At 42.6% G+C, this 22,576-nt stretch overlaps 1 protein-coding gene across 5 annotated transcripts in view; it reads left to right on the forward strand.

Annotated features, from left to right (window-relative positions):
- LOC105911673 (protein diaphanous homolog 3) overlaps positions 1 to 22,576 on the forward strand; it is a 250,044-nt gene that overhangs the window by 15,544 nt on the left and 211,924 nt on the right. For 4 of the 5 annotated variants that reach the window (XM_031558192.2, XM_042702906.1, XM_031558194.2 and 1 more), the window contains exons 2-4: positions 10,996 to 11,028; positions 16,625 to 16,792; positions 19,577 to 19,681. In XM_031558192.2, the coding sequence (XP_031414052.1) occupies positions 10,996 to 11,028; positions 16,625 to 16,792; positions 19,577 to 19,681 (306 nt within the window). The remainder of the gene's footprint in view (positions 1 to 10,995; positions 11,029 to 16,624; positions 16,793 to 19,576; positions 19,682 to 22,576) is intronic. The other variant, XM_042702905.1, reaches the window with a different exon arrangement.

Raw genomic sequence — 22,576 nt, forward strand, 5'->3', positions numbered from 1 at the left:
AAGTGCCACACACACATCTCACATCTCGCATGCCACTCCTCCGTGCAGTCATAGTACTTCAAAGAAGTTGTGGTGTGTGTATTAAGTGATTAGACACACTGGTTAAATATTTATCATGGTGGGTCTACTCTGACTGAAGCCTGAAGAAATGTTTTTCATATGGAAAATGCTTTATTAACTCCTAGTGGAAGACTCTTAAGGCACCATATATTAGTATAGGCTCATAGTTGGCATTTTGGTACTCTCTCAAGGTGCAGTCTCTCACTCACTCACTCACACACACACACACACACACACACACATGCACACATACTGCTCTGCTGTCCATCCTTTCTGTAACCTTGAAACCTGGAAAAAGTTCTGGTCTTAGTCTGAGGAGGTTGTGCATAGGTGGCAGAAGGCATGTGTGTGTGTCTGTGTCTGTGTGTGTGTGTGTGTGTGTGTGTGTGTGTGTGTGTGTGTGTGTGTGTGTGTGAGAGGTGTCTTGGCTGCAGACAAGTCCCCTGCTAGTTTATTGAATCAGTGACATCTTCCGTGCTGTGCTCTCCCCTGTGGTAGTGGCTGATGTGTACAGACTGCCCGGTTGTCTGCCATGGCTCTGGATATGGAATGCTTTGGATTATCCCTCATTTAGGGCCCTATGAAATCAGTTTGAATCTTTTTGCCAAATTCTGTTTTAATTTTTTTGCCATGTCCTGATTTTAATATTTGTAGATTCAGTTTTTATCAATTTGATTATCATCAAATCATTTGTCCAATTTCCAAGGATGTACTCAGAACATAGACTACTGTGCCTTTTTCACCTTTTTTTTTAAATCTGTCTAGGTGGCAGACCTATATTGTAATAAGATACGGAGTATAGGGAAGCATTGCTACCATAAGGCTGGTAGAAAACTACAAGAACAGTTTCATTCGCAAGGAGAGATTACCTTGAGGTTTCCAGTTAAGACTTTGGTTGTTCTAACTGTTTTCAGATTTAGTCTCCTGTGTCAGTCTACAATGAGTGACCGTATTTCCTGTTCAGTTCTCAATACGTAGGGATGTGTCAGATCGCCATCTCTGTGGGAAACCCTGTATTTATTTTAAAACCACCGAACACGAGGGGTTGATATTCTGAGATTCACAGAGTTGTTGTTTCATTAACTCTGGCTAGCTGTCTCTGACAACATCTATGATGTGCCTGTGTCACTCATACAGGGAAAAATGTTGCCTATAATGCTATCAAATGTATCTCTCCCATCAATTTATTCGAAAATGTCATATTCTGTGCAATTCTGCATTTAACTGTGATTTCCATTTTCCTTTCCTGCATTGTGAAAATGATAGGGCCCTACTTGACCGGTGCTGGTTGGAATTTAAATTGCATTTGTTCCTTGTAAAAGTACACTTTCAGTAAACATTACCTGTGGATTGAAAATAACTGTACATGCATATGTATGCGCACGCACACACAAACACACACACACACACCAGCTTGCACCATCTGACATTCATTTTCATGGATTTCATGGATACGTCTCATAGATTCACGCCTTCTATTTTGCATCTGAGGCTCCTCTAAAAGAGAATGGGTGACTCCCAGCTAGACTGCATAAGGGTGTGTGTGTGTGTGTGTGTGTGTGTGTGTGTGTGTGTGTGTGTGTGTGTGTGTGTGTGTGTGTGTGTGTGTGTGTGTGTGTGTGTGTGTGTGTGTGTGTGTGTGTGTGTGTGTGTGTGTGTGTGTGTGTGTGTGTGTGTGTGTGTGCACTCTTCTCACTGGGAGTCTGTCTTTGTGAATGTCAACAGAGCTATCGTCTTTAGGGACCCCCGTGACGACTACTGCGTGCATGTGTGTGCGTGCGTGTGCTGATCTCAATGCTGAGAGATGGGGTTGCTGATGTCAGACACACGCACTATCAGTGACACCACAGCTATTCTCCACATTATAAGACTCAGGACCTCTGGAAAGAGGAGAGAAGACGGATGCATTCTTTTACAATCTTAAAAAAAAAAAAAAATGATAAAAAAAGGAACTGATCCGGCTCCTTCACTGTCCCTTGTCCTCTACTTGCATACAGATGGACTTAACATCATTGTCTGTGTCTGTGTCTGTCTGCCTCTAAGTCTCCAGATGAAAAGAAGAGTGTATTAGCTTCCCTGTTTCTGCAGGTTGACGGTATTCTAGAAAGTCATTGTCCAGCAAAGGGGGGCCTTAACCGAAACAGAAAGCCAGACTACCACAGACACAGAGATTTTAATGATCTAGCCCTTTGTTTTTGTTTTTTTTGTGTGTGTGCGTATGCAAGACCTGCGTACTCGTTACAATCCACTTTTGTCTCCTGCTATTACTACTGCTGTGTTCGTGAGGTTCTCACAGCAGGTACAGAAACAACAACGGGCTGTGTGCGTAAAGTGTTGATGTATACACACACACACACACACACACACACACACTCAGTATGCACAAGCGATTCAAGTGTAAACCTTTCAGTCGGCTACACACTCTTTTGTGTCTCACTCTTAATGGATAGTAGTCACACAACAGTTACTTGTGCGTGTCGGCCTGTGGTTTTCTCTCTGTTTGTGTGTGTGTGTGTGTGAGAGTGTGTCTGTTTGTTTGTTTGTTTGTGTGCTGTGCGTGACCTGCTGTTCTCATTAGCAGGTCAGTGGCAAACCTCTTGCTACCCTTTGCTCTTTCAGCAACCCTCCCAAACAAACCCCTTCCCTGTTTGTCATTGTTTGAGAGGGTTTTAGTCCAGTCTTGTATTCCTTAATTGCCAGCAGCATCCTCATGTTGTTCATATTCTTTGTTATTCACTCTTATTGGGGCTGCCATTTCTCTGTGGTTTGCCTTGACAATATGCATGTGGACTTGACTGGCGAGAGTGAAGCCAACTTGGACTTTGCATTGCCAAGTGAGTTCTTCACTGCTAGGAACTCCTCATGCTTACTAAAACTTAGCCTACCAGTTTGAATGCTGTTTGTGTGTGTGGACATATTGATATTTGTTTGTGTGGATGTCTGTCAGTCAGTTTGTCTTTCTGTCTATTAATATAGACACCTCTCAAACAATAACAGAGTTTGGAGGGGTTTGCTTGGGAGGGTTGCTGAAAGAGCAAAGGGTAGCAAGGGGTTGGCTACTGACCTGCTAATAAGAACAGCAGGTCACACACACAACACACACACACACACACAGCATTCATATATTTGCAAGACTGAACCACCTACACTGCGCAAAGTACCAACCGCACAGTAATTTATACCAATATGACACCGGTTCCTGTCTACTGCACCAAATCGCAACGCAGATTTCGCTGCCTCATTTTGATGCCACTTTAGGCAGTAGTGGCGCTTCACGTTTGAAGCTGAGTAAGCTCCAGTTATTCCCTGTAAATATTACTGTATCTGGTTAGATGCTTACTGCATTTCATTGACTTTAACCTGTACTCTGCACAATGACAATACATCTACTGAATCCAATCTAATATAAAGCCACACTATTTGTATTGGTTCTTTCTATCTCATTGTGTTTTGTTGAAATTATATGTTTGTGTGTGATTATGGGTTGCAGTGGCTCACTGTGTATTTGTGTTGCTCTGTTGTGTGTGTGTGTGCATGCGCGCGTGTGTTGCAGTTGTATCTCCTCATTTGAGATGCTTGCCATGTTAGGCAGTAGTAAATAGTGTCTGCTGCCCTGCGGCATGTTGCCATCAGGCTCTGCCTGGGGGGGGGGGGAGGGGCTACTGATGGAGGAATAGAAAAAATGGAGGGATGAACACAGCAATGAAGTAGAATGAGTAGTAGCGAAGGAATCGTGTGTGTGTGTGTGTGTGTGTGTGTGTGTGTGTGTGTGTGTGTGTGTTTATAGTGTGGAAAAGCTCTACCTAGTCACAAGAATTGTATTCATTTTTGGAATTGTGATTTTTATTTTTTTTATCATCACCTGGGGCCAAACTCCCAGCTGGCTCTCCCAAAGCTGCTGGCCTAAGTCTGCTCTAATTTATGTATTTGTTATGGTGTGGTTATGAAGCCCAATTAGGCCTGAACTTTAGAGAACAGGTCTGGCATACTAGCAATGGCATAAATATAAGGTGTTTTTAGGTGTTGAAGTACTGAAAGGTGGAAATCAATTATATTTTTTAAATCAAACTTCTAAAATATGTAGACACATGCTTGCCATTATCTTGAGCAAAGATGTACAAAACACTAACCATGCAACAGTATTGGTTTCTCTTCTGTACGTGATTTGATCAGTTGCCACACGTACAGGCTCCGTGGTCCCTCAGCTAATATGCCTCTGCTCCTCCTAGACACTGCACAGTGCAGGTCCATGTGAGGTAGTTATTATATACCCCTGACCTTCCTGGTTCAGAGCAGTCCAAGCAGGTTTGAGCTGCCCCTGATGACTGTGGCTTACAGGTGTTGTCGAGTCCACCCTGGGGGGTAGCCTAGTTGGATGGGCTTGCCCTCAGCAACCATGGCTATTATAGGGTCTACTTTATGGATGGGAAAGCTAAACACAGTAGGGGAGGGCTTAGCATGCTAATCCCATTGCAGTCCTCAGGAACAGATAGCAGCCCTGTTTGTGCAGATTTGCACTGAGCGTGGCTCCGGTGGTTGGCTGGTCAGACAACAGGTGTTAAGAGGGAAAGTGGCTAATCTGCGGTGGCTTGGTGCCTAGAGGGTCGCGTGGAGATGTGGGGCCTGCCCCCAGCAGTGGAGGCAGAGATTACATTGCATCCTTCTACAGAGGTCAACCACAGACATAACGGCAGCAGAGGTAGCACATTAGTCCCTTTCCGCATGAAGTGATAGCTAGTTATCTAGCTGACGTCTCCTCAATTTAACTCATGAAAGTATAACAGGAAAAGGTAGAAAAACACTCAGGGTGCATACAGCTTTTCTGCTTGGCCCCCTAATCCATAGGTTTAACTTAACAGCTAATTAGTTCACACACCACCTAACAACTGGCAGCTGTTAAGGCTCCCTTAACCAGAGTGAAATGACTGTGCCATGAATTATTACTCTATTTTAGTCACTATATTAGAAATCTTTGCTGGCAGTCCCGCAGAGGTTCGCGCTCACTATTCAGTAAAGTGCGGCTTCGTATGGGAATGCAGACACACGAAACTTTGCTGTGATTGATGGCTAAGTGGGATTACGAATTGTTTTTAGTCAGACATTGATGACTGATTTCGTATGTGAAACAGGCTTAACATTCAAGAAAGAAGCGTAAAGTGTGCTGATTCTGTACAGTCTATGGCGGTAGGCGTTTTGCTGTCCAGTGAAAAATGGGCTTTTGTAACATTTAAGTAATGGTTACAGTGTAAAGATTTGTGCACATATGGATATGGTCGACATATGGCGGGACGACATGGCTTCCTTCTCTGTTTGCCATGTGATCATATGTGAGCTAAGTCTCAGCCTAAGGGAGTCATATGTGAGCTTGAGTGTTTATAAGAGCTTTTTGCAGATGGAACAACGCCTCTTCATAAAGCTACAGAAGAGATTCTTTGCCATTTCTGTGATATTTATTTATCTATTTTTATTATCTATTTATTTTTCCTCTCGGTGTGCTTTTAACTCCTCTAATGCAGAGTCCCTTAAATTAAATGAAGCATTGGGGTGGAAAGACTCTCATCTTTGTTGAAAGTCTTCATGGCAGCTCATCCCATCTCATAATGTATGTTTTTTTTGTTTTGTTTAGTTTTTTTATGTTCTTTGTTGGGGATTCTTTGAGGCCATCAAAGCTTCTCACTGCCTTAACCCACTGTTGGAACTTTGCTTGATTTATCTCACAAGATCAAGGTTGCAGTCAAGTCCAACAGTAGCCAACCAGATAAGCGCTGTGAAGAAAAAATAAAGTAAAACAATATGTAGGAGCCTTGCTCATGCATCAGGATGTAAAGTAGAAGATGTAGCAATTAGCATGTATTGCAGCCTCAAAGTAACTCTGACTAGTCACTTCAACTGACTTGTGTTCTCTCCATGTGTTTTTTTTTGTTTTAATTGTTATTCTGTTCTATGGACTTGAGGGACATGACTGGAATAACTCAACAGAAGTAAGCCTCTCTTGCAATAAGCCGCCCTCTTATTATGTTTCATTCAGTTTTTTTATTCAGTTATTTATATAACTTTGGCATCCAGCTCAATATTTTTTTTCCCATCTCACCCACTTTTTTTCTTTGGCTCCAAAATGCTTAAAGAGAGTGTGTTTTCATTGTGTTTCATGCACAAATGTGTGTTTAATATTACGAAAAACACAAGGTGTACGAGGACCAACATAAAAAAATTCTAGGTTCAGAAATAAAAAAAAGGTATCCTCTGTTGTCAGGCCATTCCTGCACTGAACAGTTTCATCCATAATGCTAGCTCTTGCCCACGGCTTTTTTCAATTAGCTAATTCAGATATTTCCCTAAAAAAATGGACCAAATCAGGGTTTGTGTCTGGTATCCAAGTTAGAGTAGTGTTGTAGTGAGCAGTTTAACAGCCTTTTTTCTAAAATTATGAAATTAAGCCATAACATTATCTTCAATGCATATACTCTAGCTAAAGGTTTTAATCTAATTCATGAATGATTTAGGCTACAAGAGGTAGCCAAAAACATCAATTCAAATTAAAAGCTCTTTGTTACGTAATTGTAACTTAATGACATTACATAAAATTCTGAAGCAACGTCGGAAATAACTTTCACAATGTATGTAACGGAAACACTCGACCTACCACCGTAGTGTCATCTGCAAACTTGATTATATTATACTTGATTAAAACCATAGACAGGGAGTTAAAATGTTCTACAATCGTCTGTTTGTAAGTGTTTAGCCTGGGAGATTCCCCTCCTCAGATTGGACCCTGGCTGAGCTTGGGTGTACGTGGGGAGCAAGAACAAAGATAATCAGACTGTCTCAGGTGGGGGAGGAGTGTGACTTTGTAGGCGTCAGCCACACTGGTGTAAACATGGTCCAAAGTCTGATATCCCCTTTGTGGTGTAGGTGCATTGTGATGAAACTTTGAAAGAACCGATCTGTTGCTCGGCAACAATAAAGGCCCCCTTCTGGGTGCATGGATTGAACCTTCCGAATATCAGCAAAAAGTTATTTCATGGCCACTTTCGCATTAGCATCCGGAGGGACATAAGCTGCCACGGCAACCATGCAAGTAAACCCGTGTGGTAAGAAGGAGGGCCTGCATTTATATATCAGGTACTCCAGATCTTCAGAGCAGTAGGCATCAGCAATGACGGTCCATGCACCATGTTTTTTTTACATAAATGCATACGCTACCTCATTTGCTTTTGCCTGAGGCTACTGCTGCTGCTGCTCTATCAGCCCTGTTGAGGTGTTGATTTTACCTGAGCTTAACGCGCAGAACTCCACACTTCCTCCGTCTTTTGTTTAGTCTCGACGTCAGCATCAGACACATTCAAGTTGTCTGCAGGTCCACGGTGTCCTTTCAGAAGTGTATGTTTGCTGTATGTGAAGATCACACAACTGAATCAGGCTACCACACAGAAAAAACAACCAGATAAATGAACAGTATTTTGCTAAATCTGGTCAGATACAGCCTCACAATGTGCATGCGCCGCCATCTTTGTATTGTACTCTAACAGAACAACAACGCCATTACACTTCTCTGTCATTTGGTCTTGTAATGACTGTACGATGTTGACACTTTCATTATGGCTTTACATACTACAACTATACCATGATTTGGCAGATGCAAATCAGCTTAGCATGTTTTGGCAAATAAATCATGTAACATCCTGCTGGCTGTTAACCCTTTGATCATGAATATCTGAACTGCATGACGGCTGACATTTCTAGTGCTTGTAAATGAGTTAAACAGCTAGCCACTGATCAAACAGCATGTTATTGAGCTCGCCTGTAAACAGTTCAACTGTAGCCCTATCATTAGGCCACAGTAAAAACTTGGCTTTCAGTCATAGCGTTGATAATTACATCGTTTGAGCGCAAAGTGTGGAAAATGACAAATGAGGTTGAATACCTTCAAGTTTATTTCATCCCTAGCCTCAGAAAAGCACACAGTAACAAGGAGAACATCAATGAAAGTCTCACAGAATTGATGTGAACTGAGTGAACGGTTTGCTTCATTGGACAGAGGCCTGAAAGTAAATCTGCACCAATCAAAGCATTTTGTGATTTTGTTTTTTGCCCGTTATTTAATTAATCTGGGGTAGAAAAGGTTCACTCTCTGTGGGAAATCGCCTTCAATTGCAAATTCTTGTCACAGAAACACTGCAGCAAACTCCTTGTTTTTTATTTCATTTGCACGTAGACCCTCTACGAGTCAGAGAAGCGAATAGCCTTGCATCAAAATGTATTTCTGATTTTAAATTCTAGCCCTTTCTGGCTGTTTAATTCTTAATTTTGTCACATTTGTGTTGAAAACCATCTTCTAAAGTGCCTGGGACAATGTACTTAGTACTCATACTAATTGTCAGTGGTATATGTATCTGGGATTTATTCGTTTTTTTTTTTACATACATCTTCCCTCCTTTTTGAGTAATTAGTCTACTCTCCCAATTATCCCACTGCATGCATGTCTCCATGCATACGTGCTCAGCATGAGTGTTCCTCTGTCTCTCACAGGTATTCACACGATCAGTCTGAGCCAGTTCTTCTAATTGTATAATACAGTTTGTATCTCCATATCCCCCCATCCACTTCATCTTCTTCTCCCGCTCGTCTCATCCTCTTGCTTTATCTCGGAGTTTAATATAGGATGGAAATGTTAATCCCAGCGACTCATTAGCGGGTGAAATTGACAGGTTGACATATTTTCTGCTTTGCTGTGTGGATTTGATGCTAATTAAAGGCAAAGGTATTGATTGATGTCTGCGGTGATCGCGAGTGCTCTGCTCGGCTCCGCTGCGCTAGCGTCGATACTCGTAACGCACAGATGGAACATGCTGGAAGTGCGTGCTTCACTACCAGTCCCACAGCAACTCCACATTCGGTTAAATCATATACAGGGACTACGGCACAGCGCTGCGCACATATGGTTGAGTGGGTTGTCTTTAATTGTATTTGCGCTGTATGTGTAGACAATGTGTGTTGTGTGATTGACAGACTCAGCTGAATGGCTGTGTCTAAGTGTGTGTGTGTGTGTGTGTGTGTGTGTGTGTGTGTGTGTCTGAGTTTGTGTGGGAGTGTTGCGTCACAAGGTGAAATGCTTTGTCCTATGAAGATTTGATCTTATTCATACAATTAGCAAAATAAAATAAAATGAGTTGGATGCCATATGTCTTCTTATTTATTCTATATTTACTGATTTATATAATCTCTAAGCCTATATAATCATATACTATATAAAAGTCAGATTTAAAGACGAATATAGTCAGCACTACACTATCCACAAGCCCTGTGAAGATCATATAGAACTGTGTTCTTTGTCCTCTACTACAGAGGAGTTGATTCAATCTTTTAAGTCTTAAGATCTGGAACACCTCCCCTCCGATAATGCCATTAAATCTGACACAATCTGATGTTTTTCGGTTCCAAGAATAATATATAAATCTACATCCTCCATTTTTTATGAGCTCTCTTCGTACAGCTGACATGAAGGACCTCGCAGTGCTCCCAACACAAGTTAAGTTTTTGTTTCTCAACTCACTCACACTTTATGTGTGAGGTGTCTTGCCTTCTGCCCTGGTCTCTCAGTCTGAAGGCTGCAGGCCTCTTTTCTGTGAGGTCTTGTTTGGTTGCCAGAGGACATCAACTTTGAGTCATCGCAGTCTGTATCACCCCTTGTTAGTGCATTGTCTTCTCCTTGCAATGTTTGTCTCTGAACTTGCTTTGAAAATCTGTGGTCACACACACACACACACACACACACACACACACACACACACACACACACACACACACACACACACACACACACACACCAGGGTTTCTGCTAGGATTTTTTTTGTTGCTGGCCTGGTGTCCAGAAAAAATAAATTGACCAGACAAATTTGAAACTAAGGGTGCATGTTTCAATAACGTGTTAGAAACACAAATATAATCTAGCCTATATAATGTGTGCCTACAGCTCAGACTGAGGCTCCACAGAGAATAAAACGTGATTGGATAAAATCACCCTGGGAGTAGGAAGCAGTTGGATTTTATGACTGCATTAATCAATAAAATAATATAATAAAATAAGAGATGATTTATTTGCTTTAGTTAAAACACAAATGTAAATTTTTAAAGATGTTTTATGTTTTGGATGTATTACTGGGCATTTTGACAGGCAAGCTTTTTTTTTTTTTTAAATACAAAAAAAAAGGTAATAACTGGCTAACTGAATGCCACACACAATACACACAATACAGACACACACGCAGACACACACGCTCAAACATACACACACACACACACACACACACTTTAATTGCCTTTCTCTGTGGACTGAAATATGTTTGTCCATTCATGTACAGCTCATTACAATTAATGTAATTGTACCAATTGACCAATTAGAGTAATTAATTGGACCATACATCTATTAACTACTGACTGGTCTTAGTTTTTCTTTGTTCCCTGATTCCCTTTTCCATGCTCTATGTTCTCATGTGGTGTCCAGCCAAAGTTTTACAAGGGGTAGGCATGTGTTCTCTTTAGCATATTGAACTTGTAAACCCTGTTAAAGAACGTTTCACTTTGTCCATTTGGTAACCTGAACTCTAAGTGGTTCTTACTGTTGAGGGGAAAATGCTGACTTGGCTGAGAAACCTTCAGATAAATGTTGAATCGCAGCTCGGTCTATCAAATTTATTCTGAAGAGTGATTTTCAAGTTTAGTTGTCAATTTTGAAACCTAGGCTAATTCTGTCTGTGGGTTGTATAGCTGTACTGTTTTGATCATTAATATGGTGTTTACTCTGCTGTCCATCTGGAATTGAAATCAAAGTCCATTTTTATCTTACAATTGATCTCAATGATTGTTTTCCACAAGATGATTTCTCTTCTCTGATCACAATATCCTCTCTGTGTCTGTCTGTCTCTCTCCTTTTAGCCATTAAAGATTAAAAATCTCACGGATGATGTGGTAAGATACCTTTTTTTGATTGTCTGCCATCTTTTTTTAACCTCCGCATCAATCCTTCTGTACTAACCGCATGTCTCATCTTGGTTTTGTCCGGCGCAACTCATTGAGGCTTGTTAGCTGTACTCTCTGTGTGGGCTCACTAACCCTGGCCATGTCAATACACCGCATGCCTGCAGGCCATATCTTATCCATCATTCTAGATACCTGGCGCTCACACCTCAGAGCACCTAATATGCAGTTACTGTTTGGAAACAAGTGCAACTACAGGAACCTGAGATGCCCAAGTCTGGGCTACATACAGTTTGATGAATGGCAGTTCATAGATGATGGGTTCTGAGTCAATCTCTCTCAGTCACTTCAAGAAGGACCAGGGAGACGAGGTCAAGGCTTTGAAGTTTATTTCAGCGCACCGGGAGCCCTATCGGCACCCTGCTGATTTCTGATTACAATGAATATGCAGAAGTATTGTAAAAAGGATGCAGACAAGTTACACGCTGTGATTTTTATTTTATGAGTAATGGAATATGATGTTGGCACAAGGGGAAACGTTTGATTAAACAAAAGAAAAAGAAAAAAATATTAAAACATTAATAGCATAGCAGAGAATCTGTGGGTGGACAAACTAGACATGATTGGTGGTAATAGGTATAGCACACAGACTGGTGGTGGTGAGGGACAGCAACAGGGTAAACGTTCTGTTATCAACAGTCATGTGTTGGATCATGCTGTCAGTGTCAAAATGGAAATAAGACACTGACAGCACGACTGACCGACCACCTCGTCAGGTGTCTGATTCTTAGGAAAATTCCCAGGCAACATATTAGCAACCTTTAACACATAACCTATAATTTTAGGAAAGATCTGCCTGTCTCACTATGCGGTGGTGTATTCAGCTGTCAGATAGCAACAGCCAACTGAACAATCATCATGGGATGTTTTGAATAGGCATCCCTACCAGGGAGCAAAATTAATGTTACCTGCCAAAATTGCAAAATAACGATACTTTTCATAGCATAATTTGTATCAGTAATATACTACCTTCATGTGTAATTTTTTCTTCATTGTACACCACGTATAGAATGGATTTAAGAAATAACACCAGTTTTACTCTCAGTATGGATATCATTTATTAGGCTAACATTATTTTATCTTCATACAATTCGTACTTGTTCAACCTTAAAGTTGATTTAAATGACTAAACTAAAAAGCAGACAGTCACTAATCGAGAGAATGTCTATTGGGGCAGTGCAGGCTCTCATGGCCTCAGTTGTTTGCCTCAACTTTCATGATGAACGAGCCAACGTCCAAAGAATTTAGCCTCCTCTTGACCCTGGTGATCGCTCTACAAACACTGCAGTGTGTTGTGCCAGTCGGAATACTTAAGCCATTCCCGTGGCTCACCAGAGTCGGTTGGTTACTACCTCACACTAGGGGTTGCACAAGGACGTAATTTGGCAACTTAAGTAGGCTACTGAAAAATCTAATTCTTGAGTACTAGAGGGGGAGCGGGGTTGGGGGTCGCGGGGGCGTGTGCAGGAGGTATAAATACTCGAGTGCACAGTGCATATCTGAACCTTACTAAGCAATGGTGAAGCATTGATAATACCAGCGATGACTCAATGTTTCAGAAATCCATCCACAACTCTCAATTGGTGGTATTTGTTTTTTTCATCATGACCGCAACAGTTGGGAAACAAAATGGGCCTACTTAATGCTTTCGATCATGTTGATTGCTACCGATGGACAAAGTTGCCATGTAAGTTTCATGTAAGTTGCCCTTAAATAGCACAGGAGAGGGAAGATTTTTCAAATCACCTTACATCTTAGTACAAAATGTGTCAAATCAATAGTCGAAGCAGGGACAGGATGGGACTGTCATGTTATCTCAGACAAAGGGTGCCTTTAACAGACAATCACACAAAGCAACACAAGACACACAAGTTTGCTCATTCATTCGTTCCTTCGTTCCTTCGTTTGTTTGTTCGCTAACTCACTCTCTCCTTGCTACACACATACAAATGTATCTACACAGCCACCCAGATCATGTCTGACTGAAATGGTAGCCTATTTCATGCCTGTTTTGGTTCACCCTAATGCCCCAATCTAACGCAGCATGCATGGGAAATGTCACACATCACCCTCCTACCTGTCGCATGGAGAATTGAAAAGATCCAGACCATGTCATTTGGGGCATGTTCTGGTCACGTGTGTCTGTATATGTGTCTACGAGATAAGTTGAAGACCTCGATGAGCTAATATGTTTTGGTGCTGTGGAATACTGTTTTGTTGATGACTGTGTGATTGGTGAAACAATTCATGCTAATTCACAAGCATGCTGCTGCTGCTAGTATCTGAATGCAGTTGGCAGCATTTCTGTTTGCCTGGTTAGCCCTTCAGAGAAGAACTCTGGCAGAATCATCCAGCTATACTGGAATATGCCGTGGAATTGCTCTGCAGCTGGTCAGAATGATCTGCCATTTCAGGAAGGTGATCAGATTCCAGTTGGAACCTGGAGGAGGATATGGTGCACATATTGAATTATGTTATTTTATGAGAAGTTATGTTAATTCCTTTGGCCAGGGTTTGACATTAATGCTTTCCTGATTTTCTGGGACAAGTTAAAAATAAACATATGCTGGACAACACTCCAATGACTTGTGTAAAGGACAAGTGCGCTCTCCTCTACAAAATTTCTGTTTTGAATGGTGAATTGACTAACATAATCTTTAGATTTACAGTGGGTCACCACACCACTAATAGCCTATTAATAATGTTTCATTGTGTATCCTTGTAAAAAAAAAAATCAGAGTAAGTAAGTTAGCTTCATAGACAAGTGAGAAACCTGCGTAACATGAACAACAGACACGCAACTTAAAAAGGTAAATGCTAACCCCTGCACTGATCAATATCGATCTGCTCAGAGATTTACCTTCAGTAGCTTGATGGGACCCTGGTACAGCTCGTCAAATACTGTTTAGTACAACAACAAAACCAAATAGGAAATAAAAAAGCAACCCCACAGTCCTTTGTGTCAGTGTATTGCTCTTGTTGTATATACAAAGCTCATTGGATTTCAGAGCTTCTGCCAAGAATGAATAATGTGGATGAGAAACTCTGGTGTTTTCTGGCTGTTTTTCCAGTTTGGGTGTGCCAGAATGCATCCAAATCACCACTCACCAGCTTGTTGTTGTGTGGGATGAGGATGTTGTGGACCTCTTCAGTGAAGGACACTCCATTCTGAGTTTAGTTACTCTCGTAACCCCCAATATGCTGGGGAGGGAGAGTCCATGAGATAAAATGTCAATACCCGTCCACCATCAGTGGCTTTGCCAGTAAAATATGATATCCTATTATTCTGGCCACCCGGAAAAACAGTTGTACAAAGGTAGGGTTACGCTCGGGGTCTACTGTCAAATGTAATGGCTGACACTCGAAACATAGTGAAATGAAATAGTCTTCTGGTTGAGAGATGAAAACAACTACTTTGCCAAATGTTTTGTTATGGCAGAGTAATGAGCAAGCAGGAGGTTTAGGTCAACAGACAGCGTTCAGCATACTGCTTTTGAACTGAATGCAGCTTGAGAAGGTCTCAACACAAATTCTGGCTCTAGGCCTTAAGGCCTTACCCTCATCAGTACTACTACTACTACGCTATATACCGGTCCCTTGCTCTACATCCTATCCCTGTTTCATGTCTTACTTTTGAAAGTTTGTATCAGTTGAATTCCCTTAAGCCCCCCAGCCATGCCTCTTTATTCTCTTTACTCACGCTCTTCTCTTTTCTCCCTTTTCTGTTTTTTTTTGTGTGTGTTTTCCCCCCTTTCCTTGTGCTATTGATTGTTGTGTTGCCATCTCTGTTTGTGGTGTTGGTCTTCTATTGATCCTTACGGGAGGGGTAACCTCAGAAGAGCCTGAACTAAAGCACAGATGTGCGCACACACACACATACACACACACACACACACATACACATCAACCAGTTGGACCTACATACATTTGCTGAACCCCTAACACAAGCATGTACTCAAAAGTTGCTTAAAGTATAATAGGCCTATAGATAGATGGACACACCCACTGTACATGTACTTACAAAAATATAGACCCCCCACCTCACAAACACACACCCACCCCGGAGGTAGTAGCTCCAGGTAGATAATGAAAGGCAGAGCGAGTGGCAGGGAGACTAGAGAGTGTGAGTCTTAATGGATCTTTTGATGAGGCTTTCCAGTCTGGATGCGTCCATGAACATACTCCTTTTAGTGCTCCTCTTTTAGGGTGAGTGTGTTTTGTTGTGTTATTTTTCAAAATATGTTGTATAAATGGCTGCTGGGTTGAAAAGGACAGAATGGGGTGGTTCTGTGTGTGTGTGTGTGTGTGTGTGTGTGTGTGTGTGTGTGTGTGTGTGTGTGTGTGTGTGTGTGTGTGTGTGTGCGGTTGTGTTTTTCTAAATTCAAGGTGCAAATTGCAGATAGCGAGTAAGGAACACAGCCTGCTGGAGTTATTATGGTAGATGGAGAGGTGTGAAAGCTGTGTCTGATTCACTTGTTATCCAACATCAAAGAGGGAGACTGGGAGAGATGAACAACAAGGCTGATGGGCCGATAGGTACTCAGATTAGCAGGTGGTAGACAGAGTGAGAGACAGACAGGCAGCTAGGTAGCATAAGGGTCAGATGGTCAGGCAGACAGGCGAAGGGACCCAGGAGACATCTCCCACCCAAATTTTTTTTAAATGTCAGCAGGATGTTCACAGCACTGAATTTCAACAGGCCGCCCCTGAACATGACCAGATGAGTTTAGATCAGCGTCTCTGTCGCTCCTGGTTATCTGAGCGCAGTGCTCTCTCTGTCTGTGGGCCTGATGGCTCGCAGCGGGAAGTCTGAGGCTATATAAGCACAGGTGTTGCTACTGCTGAGGCTGCTGCTTCATCCTCCTCCTCCTCCGTAGGAACACCCAGAGAGCCTTCAAATCGAAACTCCCACCTAATCCCTTCCAATGATCTCTCACTCCTCTCCCCCCCCCCCCCCCTGCAGTCAATCAGCTGTGATGGATGATGCACTCCCAACAAATCTAATCCAATTAGGAGAGCATTATCTCTGATGTCAGGCCCCTCCTCCCCTGCGATAAGAACTCGCTGAATTGATGTTGTGTTCCGGTTCAGAGTGCGGGCCTCAGTTTTAATTTGAACACGCCTCATTACTCTGCCATGAATTGTGCGAGGCAACAGAGGAGATTATGCAGACGAGGCAGACCCACAGTCGGCCTACAGATGATCCTTCTGTTGTGAAATGCACAATAATTGCATAAGCTACTGCTGAATTGTCATGGGTGGCTTTTGCTGCAGCCAGTGTCGCATTTGTTGTCATCTTTGATAGCGCCAATGATAGAGTTGAGACCGAAGTGGCTGTGAGGATATGGTGTAGAAATCTGATGATGAAGGTTATGATAATGACTGACCGTCCTCATTGTTAAGATGACAATGTTAATGATTACAGAGCTGCTTATAGTTGGGACTGTAGATAAATAGCTCTCTGTACACCCTCTTAATCTGCCCCTTCTCTCTCACTCTCCCTCTTTCCTCCCTCTCTGTCTCTCAGCTGGACCGCTTTGCCAGCATCCGCATCCCAGGTAGCAAGAAGGAGCGTCCACACCTCTCCACCATCAAGCACTCCGCGTCCGCTGACTGCACTTCTGCTGAGTTTGAGGAACTCTCCTCCAAAATCACCTCTGAGAAGGAGATCCTGGCCTTGTTTGAGAAGATGATGGTATGAATATCACTGCCCAACATCATTACAGAAGTCACATCTTTATAGACAAAGAAAAAACAGCAGCTGGGAAAATACATGCACTCATTACTTTTCCTAAATGTTAAATACATTCAGCTGAGGTTTCCATGTATGTTTAGTTGTCATCATGTATAGGCAGTTATTGAGGGTGATACAATACCCATGTTATTAGGCTGACCTCTGCAATGGAAGATGTAGTCTTCCCTGACAAGAATCCTGCTTTCACAATTAATGTGCAGACCAGCAGTTTCCAATCAGGAGATGTAAGGTAAACATTCTCTTCATACTGTTCTCTGTCTGTCTGTTTTTAAGGTTTCATGCCTTTTGCTTGGAAGGACGTGCTAGGGAGAAAAATATGGATATCAGTCCTGGTGTCGGTGTGTTTGTGTGCTAGCCACTCTTACACAGTTCCACTGAAAAACTTGTAACTCAACAGTTTTCCTGCACTCATAACTTCAAACACCATGTCGTCTTTGTGACTTGACTATAGTATGAAGGAAACGCGTATATATGAATGCACAAGAGTCTGTGGGCCAGCTTAAAGTGAAGATTGCTCATCTATTGTACCTCTTTTCATTGGTGGTGTGTTTGTGTGTCCGGCGCTGTTGTGCCGACTCCTTGAGGAAGAAAAAAAGATTCTTGTTCCGAAGGGTAGGAAAGGTTAAGATGAAAAGCGCTGCTCCTGCAAGCACATTACACACTGTCTGCTGAAGTGCTTTGTTCAACATTCACTTTTGTTGCCATTTTTGCAGTGTTAGCTTTCTCTCTCTCATCTCCCTCCCTCCCTCTGTTCATCCTTCCATCTCTTTGGCTGTATTTTTTTCTTCTTCTTCAGCTTACACCATCTACTCCTTTACTTTTGTGATGCAGAACTGTACTGGAGACAGAGCTTACTGTGGTGCTGTTTCTAATTGTGCTGTGAGGAGTAAACATCCAATAGTCATGCACACTCACCACAGTGTCTGCACACTGTGTAAAGACATAAGACTTTCTCCATGAAGAGAAAAAAACCCAAATGTAAATAAAACATACAGACATACTCTTTTGAACCTCTCCCTGAAACCCCACGTGTGCTGCTCAGGTTTAAACATGCAGGCGCGGAGTGAAAGGCCCAGGGGATGCTGGGAATGTGTCCTAACGTGGGCAGCGCTGCCATCGTTAGTCACACAGGCGGAGAGGTTGGTGCCAGCCGAGGTGACGGGAGCGCTGTGGATAATGGATGCCTTTGCTCTTCGTCGCAAACCCCCATCCTCCCGAACCCCCACTATCCTCTCTAAAGTGAACTGAAAAAAGAAAAACCACATAAAATCTGTGGTTGGTTGGTCGGTCGATTGTTTACATGCTCTCAGTTTCTACGCACCTTTCGTTAAACCCTTGTCACCATCTGTTAAATGAGGGTTGGACACACACCAAAACCCACTTCACTTGGATTTGAGGGATCTGATTATGGCTGGCACAGACTGTTGCTGTGCTAGATTCAATCTTTGATTTGTGTTTGCAGGTATTTTTGCAGGAGACATTGTATGATAGGCAGGGTTTGGCATTTTTAATGGATAATGCAAACCGCCCTAATCTTAGACGTTGAAGCTGTTTACTGAGGGTCTGCAAAAACAGCTTTATGCAAGACAAACACTGCAACAAGCAAGCAGCTCCTTGATTCCCTATACATTACATCCCCAGATACATGGCATTGGGGGGGTGGGGGGCAAGAAATAAAACTCTTCACTTGCATAATAATACAGTACAGTATTGGAAGAATCACTTTAAGATAAAGATTTTCCTAAATGCTCCAATCTAACGTTAGTCAGCTGTGAGAAATGTGCATCGTGCGTAGCACCCACACCGAGAGCCTGCTCAAAACCGCTTTGTTTTCCTGAAGTCTCCTCAACCCACCCATGTTCTTTTTAAAGTTGTGTTTGCAGACCCGAGTGATCTCCTGACATTTCTTATAGATCAATGTGTATTGCTTGACCTTTCTCGGCGAGAGGAGTTCATGAGGGAAAGTCAAATTTACCAAACAGAGATCGAGAGAAAAGTGAAACGAGCAAAGCACCCTGCAAAACACGTGTTCATCAATAAGACATATCTTTAGCAGGAGATTAAATAGGCTGCCCACACCTCTCCAGTATATTTTTTTGTATTTCTTTTTCTTATTTCTTACACCAACACCTCCAGAGGAGCGCTGAGATATGCAACAGTCTCCAGCAGCCCTGGAACATGTTCCCCTTTGATTGTTGGCACCAGGGCTATTTCTTTGATAACTGCCCCATCAGATGAATTCAAAGCTCATTTATTATTATTTTTTACACGCTCTCCTCTTTTTTTCTTCTTCTTCTTCTTCCTCTCCATTTCTCCTGTTTCTTATTCATCGTTCTGCCTCTTCTTATCTCCTCCCCTGCTGTCGAGGCATGTGCAGTATCTTCCTGAGGCATCTACCTGTGCGGGTTTGATAGTGTTCTGTTTAATATTAACTGAACATCTACAATTGCAAGAGGAGTAGAGGGACTTTTTTTCTTTTTTTTTCCCCTTTTGTGGTTTAATTATGAGATAACCCCTGAGTGTTCCTCTGTGGGTTTTTTTGGAAATGGTTAGAAGCAGTAATTGACATGGGTATAACCGCAGACGTCTCTTGGTCAGGGGCGGCTTTGTGCTAATGAGAACGACACCAGCTGGTTCAAAACTCGCCCAAGCAACTTCAAAACTGTTTTCCTCCCTCCAATGTATTTCACGTCTTCACTTTCTTCATGTTTTTTTTTTTTTTAGGAGGATATGAACCTGAACGAGGACAAGAAAGCCCCTCTGAGGGAGAAGGACTTGAACACCAAACGAGAGATGGTCATCCAGTACATCATGACTGCTGCCAAAACTGTAAGTGGATATCTTCAACTTCATCAGCTAGTCTTCTTTTCCTTTCCTGCCTCAAATCTCTCCCAAATGGGTTTTGGGGAGGGTGGCGTCTGCACTTCAATCAGGCCCATTTGTGATAGAGATTCACACTATTGAGAAGCGGCTGCGTCCACAGGCAAAGTGGTGACCTCTCTTCGTGAAACACTGAGAAACATGCTGCTCATATCAGCCCCCTGTGTCGTAGTCCCCTCCTATGCAGCCAGAGCAACATGTCTGTACCTTCTTGGGAGTGATCATGAATGACCTCACCTGGTCATGGAGGGCTGACAACTCAGATGTCAATTAAATGCAGATGTTGACTGATGCCAGTATAGTTAACTCTACTTTGCGAAAAGAAGGTTTTTCAGACAGTTGATGCTCTAGATGTGTGAATAGACTGATGAAATCAAGGCAAGATAAACACAGACTTGCTGGACCAAAGTGTATCCCCCCACTCCCCCATCTAAATCAGAATCATGATATTGGGAAAAGGATACAGCACAGCAAGAGCATCCACTGGCTTGTTGGGGATCGGCAGGCCGGCGGCACACACTGCTACTCTGCTCAGAGGTGTTTGGTCGCCCTCAGTGTCCAATCAGTCCCAATCAGACCCCGACCCACAGCCTATTTATGCCAATTAGTGACACTGAGGAGGACCCTTAGATGGGATTGATTGAATGGCAAATAAGACTCCCTGTAGGTGATGTGCAAGTGACTTGAGGAATAGAAAACAAAAACAAACTAACTTTTGGCCTCTGCAGTGGAAAAAGGAAGTGAAGGTGTTTTTTATTTATTATAATGGGGTCATGAATTGTGCATGTGAAGCCATTGAGAGGGGGGATGGCAGGGGTCATGGGTCAATTGGGTGATTTGCCTTTGCTCTGCGGTCAAGTTCATGGCATGGTCAAAGCAGGCCATAAAGAATCCTCTGATGCTGTAGCAGCCACCTACACACCCTCACCCCTCAACATTTACGCAAAGAGACACGCACGCACGTAAAGTTGAAAATTGAAGTTTGAATCAATTTAGATCACTTTCCAGGCACATCTGTGTTTATTAGGAAAGTCATATTTTGCTCCCCAATTAATTCTGCTATGTAATCTTGTTCGTGGCTGGTGGTATGCTGGCTCACTGTTGAGCCATGAGATTGAGGAGTGTCGCAAGGAAAGCATTTAATTAAACCACACACACACACACACACACACACACACACACACACACACACACACACACACACACACACACAGTCTCTCTCACAGACACACACACACACACTCCCATGATGCCTGAAACTGAAGGTTTCTGAGATGTCTGCCTTTCTATTACTGCTGGAAATACTTAATTGTAACGAACGATAACAAGGTGAGCTAACTAGAGTAGCCTAACCTAATATAAATAGTGTTGTCAGTCAGGTTCATTCCATACGATGCTGTGATTAGCCAAGGCATATCCAGCTTTCAGTGGCCAGTGTAGTGGCTTCATAACTTTTTTGCCGCCTCTGCCCAAGGTTTATATTGATTGCTAGTTGTTTATGTATATGCATGCATAAATACGCTAGTTTTCTCTCATCAGAGAAGGAGAGAGGGATGGGGGAAAGAAAACAGAAGAGAGCGAAGAGTGAGGGGGTATGAGGCGGCTGTCTGGAACATCATGTTCCTCCTGAAAAACAGACATTGACCCTGGGGTGCCACATTAACACACATCATGTCTCTGATGTTTGTGCCCTGTGCTGCAGAGAAACCACAGGATTTAAATGGCTAACGCAGCGCGGAACCACCTACGTTGTCTCTCTCTCTCTCTTTGTGTGTGTGTGTGTGTGTGTGTGTGTGTGTGTGTGTGCGCGCGCTTGTGGTTGCGTCACTTTATTGGTCTTGTGTTGCTTCTAGAAATATCCTTACTCTGTTTAGAATGACGCATATACGTACGTGCTCTTTGCACATGCATGTTTGCACAGGTAAACTCATCGACTCCCAACCACACAAGCATATATGACTGACTTTACAAGTACATGTGCAAGTGCATAAACCAAATCACAGGCACGTTGCCTATTCAGACAGCCTTGTAATGGGAGGAGCAGGAGGTCCTTGGAGGTGCTGTTTTGTGTGGGAGAAGTCAAAGTCTTTATAGGTAATAGACCCAGGCAGCTATTTCGAACAAGCAAGATCAGGCTCCTAGCTAAATTAAAAAGGAGAGATCCGTAAGTCCACATAGGATGGCCAAAAAGACATCAAAAGACTTTTTTCTTCATGTTGACTTGCTCACTGTGCAAGCCCTAAATTTGGCGGTATGTCTATTGCTATGGTAACGGTGCTAATAAACATAACATTCAGGTGAGGCGAAATGTCAGTTATGCCATGTCCAAAGATGTGATTGGCTCTTTATAATACAAAGCAGGACTTCCAGTTAGAAATCTTCCATGTTTACCGGTACAGATTCCCCTGATTCCCCCGATTTCCCATTCATTTTCCTGCAAGTGATTTGTCTCCTCCCATATACTGTCTCTGGAGAAGTAAACACACAGTGCCAGCTTGACAGGAGTAATACATCAAGTTTTCTGTGTGTGTGTGTGTGTGTGTGTGTGTGTGTGTGTGTGTGTGTGTGTGTGTGTGTGTGTGTGTGTGTGTGTGTGTGTGTGTGTGTGTGTGTGTGTGTGTGTGTGTGTGTGTGTGTGTGTACATACATGCGCTCTTTAATATTTGTGTGGTTGAGGATGTTCGTGGGCTTGCCTGAGTGCACTTATTCAGGAGTGTGTGGTTGTTCCTCAGTTGACCTATTGTTCACAAAACATGTGTGTGTCTATGATTCCGTGTGTGTGTGTGTGTGTGTGTGGCATGCTTTTTTTTGTATGTGCGTATGCTTGTGTGTGTGTGTGTGTGT

The sequence above is a fragment of the Clupea harengus genome, chromosome 21, assembly GCF_900700415.2.
Source record: "Clupea harengus chromosome 21, Ch_v2.0.2, whole genome shotgun sequence".
NCBI lineage: Eukaryota > Metazoa > Chordata > Actinopteri > Clupeiformes > Clupeidae > Clupea > Clupea harengus.